This window comes from Apostichopus japonicus, chromosome 15 (genome assembly GCF_037975245.1).
Source record: "Apostichopus japonicus isolate 1M-3 chromosome 15, ASM3797524v1, whole genome shotgun sequence".
Classification (NCBI taxonomy): Eukaryota; Metazoa; Echinodermata; class Holothuroidea; order Aspidochirotida; family Stichopodidae; genus Apostichopus; species Apostichopus japonicus.
The window spans coordinates 25,761,848-25,782,483 of NC_092575.1; the positions used below are offsets into that span (position 1 = coordinate 25,761,848).

Here is a 20,636-nt window from a genome sequence, read left to right on the forward strand (position 1 = left end):
AAGGCGGCATGTCCCGAAAATTTATCACTCCGTCAGCAAATTTATCACTCGGTCACCAGTTCGTCGCTTCGTCATTGCTTCGTTACCATTTCATCACTCCTTCTAATTGCTTAATTGACGGAGTCAAGTCAAGTCAAATCATTGTAATTTAGTTTTATTTGTAAAGAGAATCGACAGAGAAGAAATTATACCGAATCACTAATCAAATCCGATCTTGTCAAATTGTTTTTCTGTGAACTCATTGTTTTCGCCCGTTTGAGACATCTCCTGAAGAAGCATAAATACGGCATCAAGATATCCCAGACCTTTCTATCGCGAGTCCCGATATAGTATCACTATCGGAGGAGCCGGGCTCGTCACAATATTACAATACTTTAGATTCACCCAGTTTACTCTTTTGGGTGATATTCTGAGCTAACTGTACAAGTTACTCTTCCGCAGGACAGTGCAATCAGCTAGTAATAAGTCTCAATGATAGTTATCTCGTGGTAGGCCTCGGCTAGGTTTTGACTTGTTCAAAACATAAACATATCTTGTAACATGAATGTAACTTACTATCAACTTTTCTCTTCAAATGTATTTGAGAGCAAGAGAAGCTACAATGGACACACAACAAGCTACTTTAAACATTATACTTAGTTATGTGTATGACCTAATGTGTGATGATAGTAAGACTAAACAAAAGGTTAACAGAATAGTCTTCCCAAAATTTTGCAATAACACATAAAAGATAGAGATTTAGAATGCTTAAACACACATTCTCTGCTTACTTACTTATGACTTGATTATGTGTCCCCCCCCCCCAGTTCCAAATAACAAAAAAAAACTTATTTTTCCTGACCCTAGATGCACTCAACTATGTAAAAATATATATATATATGAGATATCACAATATACACCAAAATATTTTCTTTAAGTAGTTTTCATAGTATTGGGTAAAGGGTTACATTCCATGGACTGTTATTAACCCTCGCTTATTATCGCTGGCTGAGATATACTTTATTATCAAGTTTAAACAAACAACACAAACAAATTTAACCACTGGCAAATACATCGAGAGGTATAACTTCAAATTACTCCAGAAAATAGTCTACATCCAGTTAGACTCATAGGACTTTATCTCCTTTATCATAGAGAGAACCTTCGGACGAAAGATGTAGCACTTCATCTTTCCCTTTATACATGTTTCCTCTCCTGGGATTTATTTTGGCTAGCCACCTGTTCAAAGTAAAAGTATTATGTAAGATATTCCAGATGCCTGCAGTTGTAGAGTTCAAAAAAGCGAAAATAACAAGTTGAGAGATTTCAGCCAATTCAAACATTAACTTTAAACCTTACAAAAACAATTTTAAAGCTTTGTTTTTATTTCCTGGTTTGACAATTGCTGACTACAAAATTCTTACACAAATCTGGGACCTATAACTATATCTCAAGTTCGACCAAGATGTTAAGTCTTTGAAATGGAGGTAAACAACAAAGGCAAATAAATATATATAATTGAAATCGTAATGAGTTGGAAAATCAATAACAGTGAAAAAACTTCCAGCCTCAGCCGGGATTCGAACCAGGGCCTCCCGCTTTGTACGCGGACACCCTAACCACTAGGTTATGGACGCTGATTGTATGTCCAGAGGTTCGAAACCGGTAAGGAAGGTCGTAATTCCACTGTAGGCGTTTGTCACCTGTATCGAACAATACTAGTTCTGTTTATGGTGACATATTTTGCCTTACTCTAGAGATCAAACATGGTGCTAACCGACTCGAAATCATTTGTGATTCCTAAAGCCGGCTCTCGAAAGAGATACTTGGGTGGGTGAGGTGAGGGCGCCTTTTCCAGTGCAGGTCCTGTGTTGTGGCACTCTCTTCCCTCTCATATTTACTTAATTATAATTATGTTAAACTGTTCAAAAAACAACTTAAGACTTGCCTGTTTAAATAATTGTACATTTTGTTGGTATTATTTTTCTCAGGGGCGTATCCAGGATTTTCCAATAGGGGGGCGCGCAGGCATGAATGATCGCCGTCCTGGGGGATGGGTCTAAGGGGAGAGGTGGACAATTTTTGCTTTCGAAGAAGGGCTGAAATGCAAAATGGTGCTATATGCATGGGCGGCGATCCGTACTTCCGAGTGGGGGGGGGGGAATATGACCTTGTTGACTATCTAAGCGTAGCGCCACCATGAGTTGGCGCGAAGCGTACAAGAAAATTTTGGGATTAACAAAGCCTCTAGATGGCCGGAAACTCCACTTCCCGAGGTTTCCGAGCGGCATATACCCAACTTTAAAATAGGGATGTCATGTCCGAAATATCTCATAATCAGGATCCAAAATACTTTTCTTTTTAATTTCGGGTGTTATTTTTGGAAAATTGCCCCTGTCAATCTTGTTTCAGGCGCAACGTTAGAATGTTCGAGAGCTCTTTTATATTATTCGATGAAGAAAATGGCCTCATGCAGGCTATTATAGGCCTATACACATGCAATACACAATTACACATAGTTACATTCCTAGGTACCGATTGCTAGGGCATCCAGGTGAAACGTGTATTAAGCATTACCCTGGTAACATGAGATTCTCAGCTGTTCGAGGGAACATGTACGTGTGTAGCCCTACTATAGGGCCTATATGAATACTATGAGGGTGCATATATGTACTATATCAATACCGTGGGCGAAATAATACATTTTGTTGTTATAGGGCCAATGAAGCCTACAGTCAACTATTCTTGCTTTATAAAGACGCTTTATTTGAAAAGATCGCACTGCGTTTATGGTAGGCGAGAAATGAAGCTAAAAAAGAGCCGTACATTAACGATGATGCATAAATGTAGGCATGAAAATATTCTTATCCCTGGCATTTGGTGGGGGGGGGGGTATGGTGCATTACATCCCCTCCACCCATTTTCATGGGGGGATATATCCCCCCTCCACCCAGGATCGCCGCCCATGGCCATATGTGATCCATTTTTCGACCTTAATAATAAGCAACATTTCCAGTAAATATGGACACAAAATGCACAATTTAGTATGGCTGGCATGTCATTTAGTGTTTATAGTGATAATACAAACACAATTACCATCTATGTTTCTAAAACTATTATGCCGCCGAACTTCGCCAGAACCTTTTTTTTGGCAAACAAAAAATAAAGCATACGGGAGGGGGGGGGGGGTTGAGCGATCACCGACATCTCACATAAAGGTCGTCATCAAATTTTTTTTTTTTTTGCTAAACTTTTTTTTTTTTTGGTGACGGCCAATAGGGGGGCGCGCGCCTGTTGCGCCCCCCCCCCCTGGATACGCCCCTGTTTCTTGTAAATTTTAGCGCATTAATCATATGGAGTTTGCGCTTTATAAAAGTGTGTATGTATGTATGATACTTTGAACAGAACTAGTATTGTTCGATACAGGTGACAAACGCCTACAGTGGAATTACGACCTTCCTTCTACCTTTGTCGAAATGATACCGTTTTGGCGAAGTGTAGGCCTTCGCCATGAGTATTGGTTGCAAGAGAGGAAACAGGAGACAATTCCGTTAAATGTGTAAGTAATACAACATCGACGATCGTTTTATGTCATCAATTCATCGAATTTAGTATGAACAAATTTTTTTTACTGCATATTGTCCTATCGGTGCATAGCGGTCGCTGCACTTTAGGTTCTGGTTCGGAAGACATGTGAAAAACGGTAGAGTAATAAAGAGCTAAAGAATCGCCCAGCTTCAAATGTTTGAGTTCGTCCTATACTTCCAATGGATCTCGCGGGGAGAGGAGGGGGGTGGGTGAGTGGCAAACTTGTGGGTATTTGGCAGCCTAGCAGGCAGCGCGCATGATATTGGTCCTTTGGAACTGTGGGATATGTTCCTTTTCATTTTAACATGGTTTCATAAGCTACTCTCCAATTCTTTTGCTATCCCAATACTTCAGATGTGTCCAGATTGGGGTGGGAGAGGTAAGGAATATATGGAGGTCCCTAAATATAAACATAAAATGGGTCAACAAATAAACACAGGCCTCTTGGACTTTCATTTTAGACATAAGTTAATCATTTTCATATGTATTAAAAACATAATAAAGATTTAGACATATAAGGTACTAAATCGGAAAAGGGAGGAAAAGATCTTACAGTAAAATGTCCTTCAAGAATAATTGGAAGCTCTGTTTTTTAACAAATAAAATAATTACTATGGCAACATTCAAGCATCTAGATGGACACAAGTTTCTGGCCCAACAACCATAATGTGAACAAATTTGAGAAAGAACTGTGCTGTGTGGAAATTCAACACTATTTTGTTTAAAAGTCTGTGCGTTAGCTTTGTGTGCACAGGCGTTAGCTATGACGTTTTCTGTTTCAGCTCACTTGGGAGGGTAGGGGTGCAAGATAGAGAGGAGGGGGGAATTCTACGATCCCCATTTGCATACGCACGAGAACCCCGGTTGAGGTCTAGTTCATGCTAATGGGGTCGATACCAGGGAAAGTGGTAAACCTAGAAATTGGTTACCTTTTTTAGCTATGCTAACCCCCCCCCCCCACAACCACCCGCATTACTGGATTATAATAAGTTGATTGTGAAAGAAATCGACATCCGTCCAGGAGGCAGCTGCCACCCCTCCCACCCCCTCCCCATCCCCCCCCTTCACGGCATGCAGGTTAGGGCCGTGCAGTTCACATAAAAATCATCACAAAACAGCAAAATGCGAAGATAAACATTATTCCCTATATACATATTATATATACATGTTCTAACTGTTTTAAAATGTCACAAACAAGTCCAAGATTTCAACAATTCAAGGATGAAAAATTAATCAATATCAATATTCACTCTTACAAACATTTATTACCCCAAAGCACAAACAAATATCGCGTCAAAAGGATAGTGAAAGTTGTCGTTGAAAGGCCAATACGTTCAACATGCTACGAGTTCTATAGCTAGTTCGAATCTGTTGAAACTTTCACCGGTGTGGTATGATTGACCCGGATTTACTATTTTTTAAAATTATAATATGTCGAATTGTGGTCTTAATTCTGAATTCCTCCGCCAGATGAGCTGCGTGGCTTCGCACAGGCTCCTGTTTTTTCTTGGGGGGGGGGGGGGGCGGAGGCGGAATAGACGAATAGGGTCCAGTGACTATGATTGGGGCAAAAACCTGAATTTGCCTTCACTACTGAGGCAGGAAGAGGGACTACCGGAGCAAATACCCCACTAGTTTAATTGCTTTGAAATGCACTGATAGTGGTGGGTTTCCATGGGTAAGGGAGCCTCAGGTTTTATTTCGCTTTGGCTATTGGGTCGGTGCTGGTTGGGTTTTATTTTAACATTTTTGTAGGGCCGAGATCACCTAGATTTTTCACATGAGATTGGTGAGTTACGGGAAATGTTATCTATGCAGTCGTATCCTGAGCAGTTTTTAACTGTTACTGCAGATGAAGTGCGTGTTGAATTTTCAAAACTAAACGTATCAAAGGCAGCTGGCCCAGATGTATTACTACCCCGTGTTCTCAAACTTTGTTCAAATCAATTGTGTAACATATTTGCAGTTATTTTTAACATGTCATTTAAAACTCAGACAGTACCGACACTTTGGGAAAGGTCGTATATCGTTCCGATCCCTAAGAAAAACAGTATTGCTTGCATGAATGACCTTCGACCTGTTGCTCTGACTTCAGTGGCAATGAAAACGTGTGAACGTCTGGTCCTGAGGCATCTAAAACCAATGGTTGATAAGTTTCTAGACCCCATGCAATTTGCCTATAGGTCGAAACGGAGTACAGAAGATGCAATCCTATATAGTCTAGAGTCACTGTATTCTCATTTAGAGAACACCACCTTGGGTAACTCAGTCCGTATACTGTTCTTTGACTTTTCGTCAGCCTTCAATACTATACAGCCCCATATCCTTGCCAACAAACTTCTGGAAATGAATGTGCAATGTGATTTTATTAATTGGATACTTAACTACCTCACAAACAGGCCCCAGTATGTTTCCATGAGGTCATCGGGTTGTAATTCTGACGTCATCTTCTCGAATACAGGAGCACCCCAGGGTACTGTTCTGGCCTCATTCCTTTTCACTCTCTACACAGCAGATGCCAGGTCATCTGCCGAGAGTTGTTCTCTCGTAAATTTGCAGATGACACTGCCCTGATTGGGTTGATGACGAAAGATGATGACACCCAGTATATTGAGCAAATCAGAGATTTTGAGAAATATTGTGATAGCAATTTCCTGGTTTTAAATGTTGATAAAACAAAGGAAATGGTAATAGATTTCCGTAAGTGTGGGGCTATCCCGAGTCCTGTCCATATTAAAGCCCATGATGTTGAGCGAGTGGATCACTATACATACCTAGGGGTTGTACTGGATAACTCCCTGTCCTGGCATAGCCATGTTGATGCCACACTGAAGAAACTTAACTCTAGAATGCACTGCCTGCGTAAAATGAAAACTTTTCAAATTGATGAACGTATTCTGACTATGTTTTATACTTCCACCATTTTTGGGGTATGGAAATACAATTTGATTTCTTGGGGCGGGAATACGAGAAAGGAAGATCAGAACCGTATAGACTCTTTAATCCGTCAGGCGGGCCGCATAATTGGCAACAGCCAACCCTCTTACTCATCAAGTTATACCCATCTACTCCAACAGAAATTAGACATGATTTTGGATGATGCTGACCACCCACTGCATAGACAATTTCAGAATGCAATGATTCCTCGGAGCGGGAGGCGAGATTTTTTTCCAAGCGCGGTAAAGGCCATCATTTGCATACCTCGCTTCTCATTGGCTGGGGTCCGTATACATAAGATTCATTGCAATATCAACTAGCAGCTGATGCACTGAATCGTTCATCACATACCACATTTCACAAGGCCACTTTGCTACACTCAAAAAAGAAAACAGTCTAGCAGCAGAATGTACAATGGTACACGTTTGAGTAGAGTCAATATATTTGTCGGTGTCTTATGCCACTGGTGTAGAGGGTCTGTGGTTATGTATCGCACAACTCTGTTGCTGTAAATTGAAAGAAGTTAAATCAAACCGGAAAAGTTTGAAGATGATACAAAAAAAGCACCATATAATATACACGTAAGACAATTTCTGTGTTCAATAACTATAATCCACAGTGGCAGTGGTACTACTAACATGCATGAATAAATACTAGGCCCAGATTTCGTAGTATATTACCTGAAAACCGTGCCAAAGGGTCATAATAAACCGTTTCAAAGGGTCATGAATTTGACATTCAAATCAATGTCTATGCTCAGAATTAAGAGTCTATCAGTTTAAAGATTAAAAGCATCCCAAGTTAATAGTCAACCAGAAACGGTCAAGCTGTCCAATGTTTTAAACAGTTTTGAAGCAATCAAACGCCTGGTACTTATCTGCGTACATTGCCCATCGCAGTACCATGTACAGCAAGTTCCATCATCACTTCGAAGCTTCACCCTCGTCAAAACTAACTAATTCGATATATTGGCTTTTCAGTTTTGGATCATCAACCTAAGTAATCATTACCTTCAAAGAAGGACAGTCATCTACAATGAGGCGTGTACACTCACAGTCCATAGTCGCAGTATTGTTTTACGAACTTATGGATGTAAATGTACACAAACAAGTCCGCGCAAAAGCAAATAAAACACATTTTAACAATTTTTTTAACAACGTTGTCTCAACACAGTGGCCAGTTCATACAGTACGTGTATGCGAATCACGATCCACTGCTTGCACGTGTATGTTCATGTACATACACAGACGCATAGCGTAAGCAAGAACTTACCAGCATCAACAGTGCAAGACTGCAGCCAATGAGAAGCGAGCTATGCAAATGATGGCCTTTACCGCGCTGGGAAAAAAAATCTCGCGAGCGGGAGGATGAGGCTGCCGACAGCCAAAACTAATCGTCACCTCTCCTCATTCGTCCCACAGTGCATCAGAATCCATAATCAAAATTACAATCGCTAGTGTTCTTGCCGTCTGGTAACACCTTCACTGTTTTTGTCATACTTAGTCTTGCCATTGTTGGACTTTGCAATTTTATTGTCTTATTGTTTTACGTGAGTCAATTTCCATGTGCTGTATTTTAATGTTATATCCATCTTATTCTGTACAACGAGCATTTAATTACCCGAAGCGGGTTCAATAAAGTGAATCTTATCTTATCTTATCTTTTCTTAGATGTTTGAGTTTCCGGTTGCCGGGTAACGTAAAAAGGACCACTACTAAATGAATCGAAGAGTTACTTGAAACATGTTTAGGAGTTAGTGTTTGCCAGCCTGTCTACAGGAATGCCACAAACCATTCTGTTTCCAAAGGTATATACGTATGCAAGGGTTGTAATATTTCTTAAAAAGGGTTATGAACGAAATATTTGGCCACAGTAAAATCTATAAACAAGGCCTTAATGAGAATCGTAAGATCTCGTAATGTCGTAAGATCTCTGTACTTAAATGTACTTAAATGTGTATTCAGTGATATGTTGTAATGTATTCTGAATCTGTTGCCTCTACAATATCCAGAGACATTGATAAAGTCCCCTCCCACCACCCTCAACTAACAGGTAATAACAACTCTATAAGAACAATCAATGATTGCTGAGTTTGTATCTGTATTGTCAATAAAATAAAGTGAATGTGTACATTTCTTTGAAAAGCAAAGATAGTTCATTAGTTCTCTACTTTTCCTTTACTGTTTAATACTTCTATGCATACATGATATAGAAACTATGAAGAAAAAACAAAAACATTTTCAGCTCAATGACCATGATGACCTACATTCTGTTAATGATTCAATTGCATTCACAAGTTACTATGATCAAATTTAACAAATTCAAATTTTTCCATAAAACGATATGAAGTTTGTGGTTTGGCCAAAGGGAGCAGTCAATTTCCAAGAATTTTTCTGAGCCACCAGAATATACCTTTAATAAGTAGCCAAGCGTAATGAGAATAACTACACATCATCTTTAAGAAACAGGTTTATCTATAAACTGACACATCAACCCAAGCGTGAAATGTTATCCAACGTTATCAAATGACAAAGAAATTTGCAAAAGGTGTCTACAAGGCACAAGTTCACTTTTGCAGTTCTTAAGTTTACAAAATTTGCCAGGTTTCAACATCTGCTGAACTCACATTACCTTTCAAACTCTTTCAATGACGTTCGGACAACGGCTCAATTCCACGACTGTGGAAATCGTCATTGGTAATACCCGTCCCCAAGAAAAAGAAAGCAATTGAGCCTAATGATTTTCGGCCCGTCTTACTTACCTGTAATATCATGAAATGTTACGTAAGACTTATAAAGAATCGCCTTCTCAGTATTACAGAACAGTTCATTGACCCCATGCAGTTTGCTTATAGGGCAGGGAGGGGGGTTGATGATGCGGTGTTGACATATCTTCACAAAGTTTACTCTCATTTAGATAAAGACAGACAGTATGCGAGATCTACTTTTATAGACATTTCTAGTGAATTCAACACAATTGTCCCACACTTACTTACAGCTAAACCAATCGCATACGGTGTATCCCCTCGAATTACCCTTTGGATTCATGATTACCTTAGAAAATAAACTTCAGAGGGTGAAGGTAGGCGATGTCTACTCAGGGGAATTGATTTTAAGTGTAGGTGCGCCTCGGGGCTGTGTCCTCTCCCCCTGGCTTTTTTCCTGTATACCACCGACTGTCAGAGTATGACCAGTGATTGTAACGTCATCAAATATGCGGATGATACTGTCATTACTGGTTACCTGTCAGATGACTTTGACTCATACGCCACCACGATTGCAAGGTTTGTCCAGTGGTGCGATGATCATTTGTTACAACTTAATGTGTCCAAAACTAAGGAGCTGATTATATGCTTCCGTCGCAAGCCAGTAACTCACGCCCCCATCTATGTTCATGGGGAACAAGTAAAACAAGTAGATAAATATAAGTACTCAGGAACCATGCTCAGTGGCGGCGGAGCCGGGGGGGGGGACTTGGGGGGACTCAGCCCCCCCCCCCAATGAAAAAGTTGAGGGGGCAAATGCATGATAAGCCCCCCCCCCCCCCAATATTTACCAAGGCTCCGAAACGTGCATCTGCCCATTTTTCAATGCATACTTGTCGATCTGTCCGATGCACACGTATACTATATAGGTGTAATAATTTTAGTAAATGCTGGGGGACCCTCGGCCCGTCCCCTGGCTATAGACCACATTGTCACCCCAACCGCGTCTTCAAGCCCCGTGAAAAGTGGAAGCAGTGAGTGTGAGTACCGGTAAGCGTAACACAACTTCGTCTTAGGCCAATGACTTGCCTCATTTCAGCCAGTTCTCCAACATCCCCTTACTTAGTGGCGGAGCGTCCATATATACAGTCAGGGGGCGGATGCCCCCCCTCCCCCCGACGGACTCAATTGGACTGCTGGCGCCCTTTTCAGCTTTTCACTACTTTTTACTTATTCGCGATTATTAACTATTTTATTGCGCTCTCATATACCTTTTGACATTTGTCATATTCTGTTGGTGTAATTTTCCGACAAAATGGCGACGACACCTTTTTATTCTCTGTTTATCTGCAAATTAGCAAGGCCCGGAAAGGGTCATTTCCTGCAATCTATGGAGTATCTTTACTCAAAAATGTTCTGTACGCTCCGCGCCAACCTGTGGTGGCGCTCCGCTTAGATAGTCTCCACACATTAGCCCCCCCAATAATTTTTCCGTTCCGCCGCGCCTGACCATGCTGAGTAATAAAAATTGACTGGTCTAGTAATACCACAAGTGTCCATAAGAAAGCGAATCAGAGGCTGTATTTCTCGAGAACTGAAGAACCTCAGAGTGGATAAAACAATCATGACCTTGTTCTATAAATACTTCATTCAAAGTGTTTTGATGTACAACATAATTTGTTACTTTGCCAATGGTACACAAATTGATGTGAAGATGCTTAAGCAACCTAAGAAGGTTGCTCAGCGTGTAATCGGTGCTCAATTATCATTGTTAGAGTACTCGTACCATGAGTGGGTCTGCAATAAATTGAAACATATCAGGCAAGACCCAACACACCCTTTGTTTCAGCACTATAATTACAACCGCTCTGGACTGTGTTTATGCCCACCACGTACACTTAGGGGCCGCTACAGATACTCGTTTGTGCCTAACTCTATCCATATATTTAATTCACAAGTGAGAAGAAGTTTCTTATTTGTAGGACTTGCTGTATATTTGTTGTATTACTGTATGTGTATCGCAGTCTATTGATACTTATACTATTGTTTTTATTCTTTTCTTTTCTTTTTTTCGTTTGCCGAATTTCCGATTGTGGGCATATAAATTCAAATTCAATGACTTCAAATGTTACTTGTAATTGTTTGCCTATTAAAGGCAAGTATACTACTATAGACAGAGTCACATAGAGTACATTCATACATAACCATGTTAGACAGGGTGGAATATTTCAAGTAAGTAACTCCTACATGTGTAATTAAACTTATGATCCTGTTTTTATAAGCTCTGATAATAAATAATGGTTTGTACAAAATGTCTCACGGACTTCCTTACCCAAGTGAACAAATTCCTACATACAGCACCACTGGTTATAGGATTATTGTATTCATCATTCTATTCTTACAATAACCCACAATATGATTTCAGTCATTATTCTGGACACATTGTTGCTTGAACTACAGGATTTTTACTTCTAAATTCTCTGACAAGTTTCGCACATTCTTCATTTCCTTGTTCTGTTAAGGCATTTTCCAATTTCGTGATGTTTGTGGGAGATATCAGTGAATGTTTGGTCAGCTTCTGTAACAAAAGAGTTCCTGATGTTTTGTACTTCTTGATTTCAGTAATTCCATCAGGAATTTGGAAAATATTTGCAAGCAGACTACATTGGTCTACAACAAGATATGCTGATAAGTTCTGCTTTAGTTGATCAAAAGATTTGATGATGTCTGTGAGGTTGAAAGAAAGGAAATTGTAAATATGTTAAATACATTACTCTACATAAAGTGAATTAAACCGAACCTGTTTCATGCAAACAATATCCAGAAATGTTATGTGTTTCTTACACACAAGGGTAAACTAAAACAGAGATTTCAATGAAACTAAACATAAAATCTGATATAGATTAAGAAAGTATATTTCAAAACAGGTGGTTAAATTACATTAAGTTTGATTTTTCACTGCAGTGAGACAAAAATGATGTTTCCTTAATATCAAATATTGCAAAAAGCTGATAGTTATAATCTCCCTGTGACATGTGACATGACAACTGCAGCCTGGACTCCTCTTTGCAAAGTAGGATTTGGTGTACACATCTCATATGAAAAGTAATATTACATGTACACATCTCATATGAAAGGATTGTAAAGCAAACATCAAAACTTTAGATACAGCTTTATATTAATTACGTGGTTTAAACGTTTAAGCGTGGTTTAAGTGATCATGTTTAGATATGCTAAGTAGTACTTATTGCTTAGGAAATTATGTATATAGTACATTTGTGATAGGAAGGGCTTTTTTTCTTTGTAAAATTTGAAACATGAAACGTGATATTTCAAACCTGTGTAATGGAAATCAGTTCATCAATTAAGGCAAATAAAGTAGTGACTTCAATAGAAAAATGAAAATGAATTAATTAGAGAATGTCAAATTGATAAAAAAGACATAATACAAGGAAACTATAAAAGGAGTCTCAGTTGCCAAGACAAATCCAAGTTATAACTCCTTATATTCACATTTTTCTTTGTGTTGAATTAAACCAAAATCATGTTTTCTGCAACTGAATGCTAAACTGGAAAAGATTCTTCATATACATCTCATATCTTGCTTCTATTTCCAGATTGACAGTATCTTTGATCCCTTTATTCTGAAGATGGAATTCTACCTGGTGCCTGTTCTTAAACCATAGGGTTTCCATAGCAAAATCATTGAAGCGAGAAAATTCAAGTGATTTTTAATTGCTAATTTATAACATTTTTGATAGCCTTGAACATGGGTATCAAGTTGTTAGGGCAATGAGCTAGTAATGTAAAGAATTCAGCCCCCAGTATTGTTCGACTGCATCATTACAATCTGGATTTAGGCAAAGGGGTTAACATTAATTGTCATCTTCATCCAGGTGTATACAAAGGTAATTTTTAAAATATAGCTGCGTGCTTTACTTTGACAGCACCCATTTCCCACTGTGGACAAATATATATAGTAAACTGAAGTACTCTGTGACCATCTAATGGAATTTATGCATATTGAAATATATGGGTGTTGTAAAGTCATCTGGCAAGGCTTTTACCTACATGCAAGGCTTCATATTATTTTTAGCTCTTATAAGCTTTGAAAAGAATGATTATTTGTTGTAGCAAACAAATAGAGACCAGAACAATTACACACATTTCAAAGTACTTATATAATCATTACATGGACAGTCAATGAGGTTGGAATGAAGAACTAGTCCAGAATGAAATCAACTGTATAGACAACTCAGCTGGGACCATATGATCACCTTTCATTCATTGAATATCATAGGAATGACAGAAGGAGACAATGTCAAAATATCATGTTTATTTTTATAACAAAATATGCTAACACATATGCAAATAACTATTCTTCCAACAAATGCAATTTACCTGTGGAACAGTAATTAACTGCTTTCTTTACGTGTTACCAAGAATAAATAATAATACATTATACATATTATATTATATGTAAATTATAATAGTTGACAAACATAACTAACCACTTTTCTAGGATGTGGGTTACACTGTGATGTACTGGAGTTAGCACTAACATATAAAATTGAAGTCATAGATTTGAGTCGAACATACACTGGATCATGAATTATGGTTCCCTTTTGCTGGTAGATTTATCCATTGATTAGACTCTTTTAATATAAGAACATGAAACAATTGAATATGATATTGTTATTATTTATGTAAATTTTAATATCGACATCAGTGCACACACTGCTTATTTGCCCTCTGTATTACCCAGGAAGCAATAACATCTCCCCGGTAGGGCCCTCTCTGGGGTGGCCATTGTTTGATAAATCAGGGAGCTGTTATAAATATCTAAAAAATAGAGTGTCTGATAGGATGCATTATCATAGACCATTAATAGTCTGACAGCCTATGTTCTGAAATATAAATCTTTGCTGTCTAATCTTGGTCACCTGGTCAAAGTTGTGTTTACAAATGTTTATGTACTTACATACTTGTTTTAAGTTTGCAATGATCACCAGCAATACATTATTGAAAATTTAAATATCTATGGTTAACACGGTATCAACCCTATACAATCATGTGCATGAACCAAGTGCCATTCAGAAAGGCAGACAACTGGAATCCATCAGATAATTAGCAATACCACTTGAGCTGATGAAATCTGCTACTTACTTTATGTTCCAGAGTGTCATCATTATGGAACCAAAGATGGATTGTCAATTGATCCCCCGATTCAGAAACTCTGTTAACAATCAGCGAAAGACAATCACGCTTCCTCATCTAGGTAGTTAGGGACATGGAGACCAATGAGAGAGGGTTTCTCAGCTTCAACCGCAAGGTGCTGACTAGTCATATAGCAGCTGAGGTGTTTCCTATCTAAGCTCCAGTTGACAGATTTATCTGAAGAAAATTTTAAAAACATTTTGCTAAGAAGTTTTTATAACATGGTGAAAAGTAGAACACCAATCCTATACTATACCATGCATAAATGCTCTTAAAGGAACAGTCTGGTGGTAGAAAAAGCAAGACATAGAACATCAAAATAGTACAATATTATGTTACTAACTCTATGTATGGATGCAAGGTCACTAGATAAAAACCCTGAAGTATAACACAGCTTGAAGGGTATTATTTTTCTTTGAAAATGTTGTTTGTTTCTCTCTAAAATGTGCAACATTATAAATGCTTACTCTCAATGTACAACTAAAAGAGAAAGGTTACTTATGTAGAGGTTAAATGTGTAGACATTACCTCCTTCTTGAGATGTTGATTTCTACATTACACAGAGCCAGAAGGCTTAGTGACTTTCTTGTCAATATCATGTTTGTGTACGCAGGTGGTTTCACATATCAAGTGTGACTTTTATTCCAGATTTACTTCAGCAGTTACAAAGGTTTGGGAGCTTTTCAGGCTTTGACACATATTGATCTCAAATGACCTATTGCTAAACACAAAACACTTTAAATTGTTTTACATGCCCCCAGTGGATCTAGATAGTGCATATGAAGTTTACACAATCTTTCTTGAGTTATTGTGCTTACAAATGTTTCAGACTTTGACCTCTACAGAAAAGCAGGGTTTTTGTATTTATTTAACAAGGAACACATCCAGTGACAATACACAACATTATACACTTTTTGTTTTTGGCCTATGGTGGATAATACTCAAGAGGTGGTACACACAAGCTCATATACATACTTCTGTTGATAATACAAAATTGAGTAACTGTAAATAATGCTGACTGGAGTATAAAAACACAAGACAAAATAGAGAACAGACCTGTTTGTAATACACCAGAGGAAACATCAATACCCACGTGGTTAGTTAAAGCACAGTGTGGAATCATCAACGTGACAGGTTTGTGTAGGGTAAGGCTTTCTGGACCAAAATTCACAAAGGGGGTCAACATTAGACCCTTGTTTGAGATAGGTCCTTTAATGGCAGGGTCAGTAGAAACCCACAGACTAACAATCCTTCCAGTGTGTAGTGCACCAGCGGGTACACGCAGGCAAACACCTGCGATAACCATCTCTCCTCCGTGCTGATCAAAGTATTGTTCTTTATAAAAATTGGACCCTGGGTTCAAAAGATGGAGAAAAGTAATATATTTCATATGAAAGGAAAGTATTTTGCCACTATCATGAAATATGTATTACTATAAACTGCTTCAATCAACAATATGAAAATAACCTCTGTAACTCAAAACTGATGATTTCATATTACTATTTGTAGATAATTTCAAAAGAAAAATAAGAGAATCACAAACATCTTTGATATGAGAAAGAGAGCAAGACCTGTAGTAGATTATATCTGCAAGAAATATTAGCAACATTGAATTAATAAATATGAAACAATTAATGACATTTTTAATGAACAGAAACAAAAATAAGTATGCAGGGCATATCATATTCCTCTAGTATTGACATGCCTGAAGCTAATTTGGTGGCAATGGTATATTCATACCGAAATAAAGAAAGGAAAATCATTCATCTTTTGCAAATACTGAAACATAAGGGTCGCATGAAATAACTCTAATGATCCTAGAATGTTATATAAGACTGAGAATAAATATATAAGTAACAAACAGAGAAGGAATACACATGTTGCTAAAACTATAGTGTACTTTACCATGCTCTTTCTTAGCAAGCAGCAATAGTCGTCTTCCCAAGTCCAATTTCCCATGAGACAATTTCAATGCTCTTAGGACATCTAGTCTCTCGAATCCCTCCTCTATCAAAATTTTGTAATTTACTGACAACTTTGGTTCAATTTTTGAAATGACTTCCTGTTTCTCTGGATTTTTTACCTGAAATAGTGTTGAAATATTATGAATTGTTCATCAAATTCATACATTTCATTATACTCTCATGAAGATAGACAACTCTCTACTGCATTTGGCTTCAGTGAATATTCTACACAAACTCCCTGTACAGATGATATCTTCAAACCCATCTTGTGAGTACTAAAGCATAAAATCACAGTTAAATGCTCGGTATTTTGTAACAATGAGTAAAAAGAGGACTTATTAGTAATTGAAGAGTAATTTCTTATTCTGTTATGTGACTTGCATGACAGCAAAAAAGCTGCTTTTCATGTTAGAAAGTACAGTACTAATCCATTCTAAGATATTGATTCTATGCAAAATGATTCTTGTGTTTCTTCAAGATAAAGTTTCAAAGTTTTAACAAGTTTTTGCAAAGCACAAACCCTTTCCTTATCATCTTTCTCTCCTTCGTTTTCATTTCCATTCTTCTCCTGTGATGTATCGATGTATTCCAGCACCAGTGTTGCCACCTCATTAAAGTCAAAAGCTTTCAATGCTTCATACATTCCGATCATTCTGTCTGGCATGATGAGCTCTCTTTCATCCAATATTTTTATCAGCATCTTTCCAGATTCTGCTGCTTCCTGGATTGTGTCATTTTCTACTGTCGTGAGCATAAAATACCCACCTAGCTCTAGACATTGTTGTTTATCTAGAAGCTTTGCAATGTCTTCTCCCAACTTTTCATATTTGTGTAGGTCTGAAACCGAGGACATAAAATCAACTTTACATTAGAAAAAGTATATCACACGTACAGATTAGAGTGCCTTAATCACATGCTAGTTGTGTGCCAGTTTGGAACAATGAGCAACGTTCACAACTAACATGCACAAGTACACAACTGGCCCTCAAGCATGCAACCTGCATGGAAAACGTTGGTTTGCAGTCAACCGTCGTGCACACAATAAATTGGGTAAATTATACTGCCAACAAGTTGCGTGCAACTTTTCAACTTTAAGCCCTTGCCTAGTGTATAAATTCTAGTCTTGTATACAGCTTCATTTCAAAATTGCTTTGAGCTACAAAAATAAGAAGTGAGCACACTAACTGAAAATAAAAGTGTGCAAATATAATTTAGATATTATTGGGTTAGGAAGGAAGATTGACTTTCTCTCCATCATAACTGATAATGTTGATCAAGTATTTCCTAATAAACTAAGAATATATAAGTAACAATCAGGGGTGTATGGCAAGCCATATGTGCAATAATTCGATCATACGAATCAATCGCAGTTAAAACTCTGTTTTTAGATCGTTAAACTCAGTTTATCGAATGGATAACCGTGTGATTTGCTACAAACTCAGTTGATCGTGCGAAAAGAAGGGTTACCTCGATCAACTAAGATTATTGGCGATAAACCAAGTTTATCAAATGGGAACTATGTTTTTCGCTCAATAAACTAAGTTTATCGATAATCTCTTTTCGCTTGATAAAGTGAGTTTATCGATAAACTGAGTTTATCGATCGGAAAACAAAGTTTATCGAATTCATATATGGCACGCCACATGTGCAATAATTTTGAAATACTGAGTTTATCGCTGTAAACTCTGCTTGTTGCTCAAAAAAACATGGTTATCCAGTCGATAAACTCAGTTTATCGATCGAAAACAGAGTTTAGCGGCGGTAAACTCGGTTTATTTAATTATTGCACATGTGGCTTGCCATATGTGTGTCTACGTGGACAACCAAATGTTATTTTATTTTCACCTCTACACAGACTCTCACGTGGGACCATGTTCTCTATGTGTGCTTACTTGTTCATCTCCACGCATACACACTTACCTGGTGTATGGCATAGATAAAACAAACAGCATTCATTTTCTTTACTTCATTTAATTTCGATGCAGGCTAGGGTGTACTTTCAAAACTAGCTACGTTCACTCATCTCTTCTACTACCACTTAAAAACTCACATGGGTGCCGGTCTCTAAAAAAAATATCCTGAGTTTCTGGAGATAAGACAATGTCTTTCACCTGAACGAAAAAAAATATTATATAAATATTGAAATTTTTACATGTAAGAAATATTTAGCATACAATAGAGCAGCTTATCCATCACACCCTTGTGAATGATTAGGTTTAAAGTAGGAACGTAATGTAGATAACTAGAGCTGAAACGGACACGGAACAACATTTAATAGATATGTGAAATTCAAAGGAAAAGGAATGTTGGTGACACCATTCCTTTCATTTATGGAGTAATTCATTGATACCTAAGATACCCACAAAACAAAAAATAACTGTTGGCCTGTGCATATAATCAAACATACTTTTTCAGCATTTCACTATATTTTGAGTTACTCATTCAAGCAACACCAAAGAGTCAGCAAAAGATGGAAAACTGGATAAAAATAAGAAACATAGGTACACCAGGATCGCTGGAATGACAAAAACGATAATACTAGAATAACAGGCTACTATAATTCAATTGTATTCAATTGTCATCCACCATAATATTACAAAGAAAAGGATCCATGCGAAAACATGCCAACAAATAACTACAATTCAGTCACAGCGCTGACATTATTCAATCAGCCTGTTAACAGCTGCAAGACTTCCAACAGACAGGCAATTGGAAGACGATCAGCAGATATAACTCACCTTTGATTGGAGGATAAGGACTACCTGGTTTTCTTCATGCTGTGATACTTTTAACTTCACATCAACCAAGTCAGTGTCTCCATCGTTGTTCCTGTTAAGTCTGAACTGATGAGAGACTCTACTGGCAGCACAGAGGTGATCAACGTCTACTTGCTAATGGATAAGATATCGAAGATCGATATACTGAGAAAGATAATGCTTGTTAAGTATTCAAAGAAACTGTGCCACATATAAGATATAAGAATTAAGGAAATTCTGGTTAGGAACCAATACATGTGGCCATATACAAATCCTTACATTTCATGGGCAGCTGGTGAAGATTTTATTTTCTCTTTTGTAATAAAGAAATCCATAACAACATTTTAGGTTTATTTTGTCCCATGGGGTAGGAACCCTACAGAAACATATTCGAGCCATGGATAACCATGTGATTGAAGGTGAACACGGGCTAATATTAATCCTTCTGTTTTGATGAGTGTTCAGAGAATTAACTAGGCAGGCGTGTACTTGTCTCACAGGACAACCACTTAATCAACATCCCACTACAGCAAGTGAGAGTTTGCCACGGCATCTAAACACTAGCTCAAAATTCAAAGAGAGCTGAAGTAATAAAACATCCCCACTAATCATCACCAAAGTGCAGACATGGTTAGGGAAGCTTTTTGTGAAACCATGTGAAAGAACATAAAACCAAACTTCATTTACTAAGTCATGAACCGAAAATAGCAACACTCACAATATTATGCTCAACAACACTGCCCACCAGAAGTTTTGCATAGATAGTCCCTGTTGTAGTCCCTGTTAGGGTTCTTAACCAGAAATTAGAACTTGTAAGACCAACATGCTAACCACTACATCATTTTAGTCCACTTTAGGTTACCAATCCTTAACTACAAGTCAACTTACATATAATGTAGAAGACAAACTTTAATAGCGTGGTGGTAAATACAAACCCTTGTTGATTCTTCCTTCATCAGATGGTAACTATCACCAGGTGATGACATCATCAGATCAATGTAAAAAGCATAATCTCTGCCGTCAATCAATGTCCGGGTAACTTGAAATGTTGTATAGTTTCCCAGACTCAGTTTGGACTGGTAGTCCTCTAACAGCAACTAAAACATAAGAACATGGACAAGTATATAAAAAAAACAGAATCAATTATGCAATTTGATGTGTTTCACTCTTCTTCATCAATACTGCTATAGCAAGTAACAGCAGCTTTTGTTTCCTTAATTTAATTAATGTTGCTTAATTCTATCAGATTCTCTTAATCCTTGTTGCAAATTTAATGTAATGTTTGTATTTCACATGTAACAGAGTTTTCTATTTGATGTGCTACGAGGAATCACTAAAAATGTCTCACAGATGCACCCTTACCCAATCACTTCATAATTTGCCAGTAACAACACGATAAAATTCATCATACAAGTCATGAAAGAAGCAAGATTCCCAATATCCGACTTATAGATCACAGCAGAAAGCAGAATTCACCTCAAACTGCTGCAA

General features: G+C 37.7%; 2 protein-coding genes across 2 annotated transcripts in view; both read right to left on the reverse strand.

Moving 5' to 3' along the window:
* LOC139980833 (uncharacterized) overlaps positions 1–20,636 on the reverse strand; it is a 108,688-nt gene that overhangs the window by 62,347 nt on the left and 25,705 nt on the right. The gene's annotated exons all lie outside the window — the stretch shown is intronic.
* LOC139980834 (uncharacterized) lies at positions 13,295–20,584 on the reverse strand. Its single transcript, XM_071992789.1, has 7 exons — positions 20,081–20,584; positions 19,128–19,280; positions 18,440–18,500; positions 16,910–17,226; positions 16,331–16,508; positions 15,482–15,778; positions 13,295–14,602 (listed from the first exon to the last, which is right to left on the reverse strand). Exons 1-7 carry the CDS (start codon positions 20,132–20,134, stop codon positions 14,469–14,471), a joined length of 1,194 nt encoding a protein of 397 aa, XP_071848890.1. The 5' UTR covers positions 20,135–20,584; the 3' UTR covers positions 13,295–14,468.